Source organism: Ruditapes philippinarum, unplaced genomic scaffold (assembly GCF_026571515.1).
Source record: "Ruditapes philippinarum isolate M1 unplaced genomic scaffold, ASM2657151v2 ctg5983_1_1_1_1, whole genome shotgun sequence".
Classification (NCBI taxonomy): Eukaryota; Metazoa; Mollusca; class Bivalvia; order Venerida; family Veneridae; genus Ruditapes; species Ruditapes philippinarum.
In genome coordinates this window covers 1-5,557 of record NW_026854948.1, presented here as the reverse complement: position 1 = coordinate 5,557, position 5,557 = coordinate 1, and the positions used below count along the sequence as shown (strand labels likewise).

The window sequence follows — 5,557 nt, the reverse complement described above, 5'->3', positions numbered from 1 at the left end:
AGGTATACCGAATATGACAAAAAGTTTTAAAGGCGTTAACGTACTTAATAATCACGACGAAAGGCAAAATGGAGCCTTGATATACTTCGCGATTTTCGGTAAATTGACGGTCGGAAAATGTAATCACTGTCATTTTATTAATCTAACTAGTTCAATTTCTACCGAACACAGGAAGTTAATGCGTTTATCCACTGTGGAACAAAATATGCATATTTTTACCAGGAGGGAATTGACAAAATCCGTTGTTTGTTTGGAAACCTTGATAATAAAAGATAAAATGACAACTACAATGATTGTTTACAAAGAAATAAGATTTTATTATTTACCCAAAAAAGAAAGAAAGAAAGAGTCAAACTAAGATATAACCGTGAAACAATGAAGATATTGATAAATGCAACATACAATCTACAAAATATGAGTAGAAGAAATAAACTAAGGGAATACATATTGAAACATACATTATTAAACAAATGAGGCATGCAAAATGACCTTGTTCAACTAACCTATAATTTAAATATGAAATAAGCATCAGATCTGAAAGCGAAGGCAGTAAAAAAATGACCGGATACAAATGTTTTAATGAATTTAAAAGAAATATGTAACATGATAATTAGGACAAGGCTGCCTGTAACATTGTTTTTATTCTGGAAGTTATGAACATCTTTCGTTTGACTCTTAACCACGAAATATTACTCTCCTCCTTCGCCTTCTAGAAAACCACAATCTCTTCCTGGCATCATCACTGAGAAATAAAATAAAACGTAGACTACCTATAAATAAATTGATAAAATGTTTTTACCCAATGTTTTTAGACTTGTCGACTAAACCATTTATCATATTAGTAATAAAAGTCTTGAATACACTTGTCAATCCTTCAATGCGGATTAAATAATTCATCATTTCAAAAAAGTTTCAAAAAAGCTAGTTGCTTTAGATATAATTATGACTTTATCCGAAGGTTAATGGGAGGCAACTCTTCCAGGCATGTAGGTTCTGACAAACTGTATTTACGTCAATTAACAGAGATTCTCTATGCAATAGATTTCGGTGAAGCATGTCACGTTTTTAGAGCACTTACAAATAATTTTAACGACTGATTTTATCATATAGGGAAAGTTTCAATATATGTGCATGACCTTGGTTTAATTGACTAGATTTTGTTTCCGCCAGCAATTACACATATATACATCAATAGATATAATTATACATAATAAAATTAAAACAATACAAAATTACAAGATTGGTCATTTGATTGTATACTTATTTTGTACTTTGTAGATTTTTGCTGTCTAAATCATGGAGCAATTGCGAGAAACTGCTTATAATATAAAACAATAGTTTAGCAAACTTACCTTTGTTCTTTCTTATCTGCAGCTATCCTCTGAAAAAAAAGAGTAAATTTCATTACAAAAAAGGTTACAATTAAAATAGAAATAAGAAAATGTATACATTTTCTTTAAATGTTTATTAATTTCGCATATGAAGAAAACAAAAGTTATGCTAACTGGTAAAAAAGGCCTCTTAATCAACTTTCAAACTTAACGATAGACATTATGCAGAGGCTACGTCGTCCTATAATAGGCAAGAAAAAAGCTACGAAAAATTGGTGAATTTCTTACTGCAATAAATGTATCAGGTACGATTAAAAAATATTTTATTCCTAAGAAAATCTTTAGTAAATCAGATATGCCTTTTAAAGATATCATGTAATTTTTTGACCAGTAAGCTGAGTAAAATATTATTAAAGACACATTAGGCCTCAAAAACTAAAACATTAGTCTTTCTTTTAAAAGGGCAAACATGAGTTTTGTAACATTAAATGAGCCGTGTCATGACAAAACCAACATAATGGGTTTGCGACCAGATTGGATCCAGACCAGCCTGTGCATCCGCGCAGTCTGATCAGGATCCATGCTGTTCGCTATCAGTTTCTCTACTTGTTATAGAGTTGGTAAGCGAACAGCATGGATCCTGATCAGACTGCGCGGATGCACAGGCTGGTCTGGATCCATGCTGGTCGCAAAACCATTATGTTGGTTTTGTCGTGACGCGGCTCAAATGTGTATTTTAGATCACCTGCATAAAGCACCGCTGAATGTAAAATTATTTGCAATAAAAGTAGTGTTTTGACTGACTTATACAAAATACTAAATCACTATAACTGTACTAATTGCCAAAAAGTAACCGAAGCAAAAGATGTCCGAGGTTCAATGGAAAATGTGTATTTTTTTGGAAACCATAAAAGGACACAACAAAATAAAAGCTTTTTTAGAAGAAATAAAAATACAAACATTGCTGGGCAAAATGAGCCTTTAAAGGAACTCTACTGAGGTCTAAAAACAGAAGAAAATTCTTTCATAGCTCAGCTGGGGCAATTAAAGCAGTAATATATAATATAAAAGGATGATTTGGAAATAATACTCTGAAATATATTAAAAATCGTATTGTTGAGCTATTCTTAGCCAGATATAAGTGTAATGCGTTGCATTGCTTTTAAATTATGGGTTATTATTTTGAATCAAAATAATTCTTCTGGAAAAAACAGAGTGAGCAAATGATATGAAATTTTGAAACAAAAGTGATCTGTATACATCGAATGGGATATGAATCTCAAAAGATTATTTCCACATTATGTCCAAAAACCATCATCGGAGTTTCCGTTAAACGTATCAAGGATATTAGCTAGCAGGATTACCTTATCTTGATCCCCGTAACATTCTGCCAGGCAGTCCATATTATCACAATCATTTAGACAACACTGCATCTGACAATCAGGATCACACGTATCCGAATAACAATTATCCGAATCTCTCTTTGTCTGCAAACATTAAATATTTCATTTCATTTTAATTATGTTTAATTTGAACAGTTTCTGTTTTCATATATTTTTGTTCAAAATATTCATTTTAAAATATATTAACAAATACGAAGTCATCAGCAGTTTTGCTGTAGAAACAGTGACTGACATTGGCGACTGTTACAACATCGCATGTAAAGTTTATCTTGCCAATCATAAAACCTCGACTCTCCCCGTATACTGCAGATTACAAAGCATAATAGCCGAGGAAATCAGATTGGAACCACGGTTTACTTTTGACATGAGTTATATGCGAGTAATATTTTCAACTAACTATCTTATTTAAACTCATAAAAACATTTTTGAGGGAATCGCATTTTTCCTAAACCAATTACGAAATTCTCGTTAAAAGGCACATAGAAGCCTCAGAAAAGACAAAAAATACATGTTTAGACTCTTTGTTATAATTGATTTAGAACATGTATGATGCGTATCACCTTAATAAAATTAGTGCTGGATGTGAAATAAGGTGTGATCAAGGCAGCAAAATGTAAACAAAGATGTATTGTGACTTCCATAAAAAATCATTATAAGGGTACCAATTGCCAAAGTGCGAACTAAGCTATGATTATTGTCAATGTGTTTATTCATTTTATTTTTTTTAATTTTATTTTATTTATTTATTGTTTATTATTTTGGAACGTATGATATAAAGTACATAAAATTGAGGAAAAACGCAGTTTTAGACTTTATGGGCAATTATCTAAACAATTATGAATCAAATTATTTTATAAAAAAGCATGTAAATCTTCGTGTTTTATGAACATAACAGAACCCAACTTTTATTTCTTCGTTTAAGCATACAAAGCTAATCACCATATTACATATACAAATACAACATATGATACAAAAATGTTAATGACTCATAGCATTAGCATATATAATTCCAAAATAGTGGTTTATGAAATGTTGAGAATGTTTAATGAAAGCATATGAATACATGTATATATTACACAAGAATTTGTCTATCTTAATTATCAATCTTAAAATTATCAAAATAAGGTACAATACATTTTCTTTAATTTTGAGGAATTCGGTTATGCCTGTCAAAAGATAATGAAAAATAGCGATTGTGACAAATGAAGGGGAATAACTTATGTATGTTAGCATTTACTTCCCTTTAATTATTCATGATCAATAATTATAATTGAATTCATTTCTGTATATTTAAGACTGTGTTTTAATGTAAAGGAAAACACAAAATGGACAAAAAACAAAACAAACAAAATTAAATTAAAACAAAAGACTCGATTATAATGATTATTTTTGTCAAAACATTTCATCATGGTATTTATATTTTGTTATATATATGTTGGAAAACAGACACGCAACTATATATTTCATTTGAGATGATACAAACATAAATAAAGAAAGAAAAATATATGTACACTATCATATTTACATATAACTTTACAAATTTACATGATGAATATACAACGCGTGACAGTGATACTTTATTCCATTTGTTTGTTTACGTCACACCGACACAGTATAGATCATTGGTCCAGCTTTACTGGTGGAGGAAGATCTCAGGCGCCCCTCCGTGCATTTTTTCAGGCACGAACGGGCACCTGAGTAGAATCACAGACGTTCTGTAACCTAGCTGGATAGCTTCCTCACATGTAAGAATCCAAAGTCCCTGTCGGGATTCCATTTTAAAAAATCTAAACAAAAAATAACAGAAACCAAAAAAAAAAAAAAAAAAAAAAGACAGAGAGAGAGCTTTCACGTACATTTCAGTATATTATAACAATCTATCCCTCATTTCTAAAGCTTTATCATCACAGAATATAGCTATTTTCTTCAGTTCTTTCTTTCGACCAGTTTGCATTAATGAAATGAATTTAAACATACTTGTGTTGCAATAATAGTATCTTGGAATGTATTGTTTTCTTAACTCAGAGTTCATCGGACATTTAAGGATAGAGTGAACTTTTATATCATTCTGGTAACATAAAGGGCACTTTCGTTCATTCCTTATGTAGATTCTATATTATTATGTCTTCCAAATTCGATATTTAGTTTGTGTGAGGACAGTCTAAATTTTGACTAAAACATTTCTATATTTACATTTTAAATATTTTTTATATACGTGTATAACGATTGTTCAAATGTGATATTATATTGCCTATATACATCTAACAATGATGAAGATTGAAAACAATCATTCCAACAACATATATAAATATCCCATATCATCTATTCCTAAAAATAGGTACAAATAGCTTTATATTTACAGAATCGGGTTGCAACCAGACTTCATTGAACCGTGGTAATTTATGTCAATGTATAATGATTATGATTAAATAAAAGCAGTTACAAATTCTAACATAACTTAAAAATAAGTACCTGCTCTAGTCCTTCCTCTAATATTTCCAGGAGGCGCTTTTCTTCAGCATCTAATTCATCTGATGCTTGAACTAATAAGAGATAAAATAATCTGATAACAGATACCAGATAACATAGTACAGCATAAGAGCTGATAAGAGATAAATTAGGGCTAATAAGAGATAAAACTGAACTGTTAATATATATAAAATTAGAAATGAAAGGAGATAAAATAGATCTAGAACTGAAAAGAGATAAAATAGAAATAATAAGAGATACAATAGAGCTGGTAGGAAATGAAATAGAACTGATAAAAAAAACTTGTTTAGAGATAAAATAAAACTGATTAACGATGGAATAAGAATGAAGAAA

General features: G+C 30.2%; 1 protein-coding gene across 1 annotated transcript; it reads right to left on the bottom strand.

Moving 5' to 3' along the window:
* Positions 1–375: 375 nt before the first annotated feature.
* LOC132741560 (uncharacterized) lies at positions 376–5,265 on the bottom strand (the record flags this gene model as incomplete). The annotated part of the gene is given in 4 exon segments (XM_060729763.1): positions 376–742; positions 1,353–1,381; positions 2,696–2,818; positions 5,207–5,265. Coding segments are annotated over 4 exon segments (278 nt in total), but the record flags the coding sequence as incomplete, so codon positions are not given.
* Between the last annotated feature and the right edge of the window lie 292 nt (positions 5,266–5,557).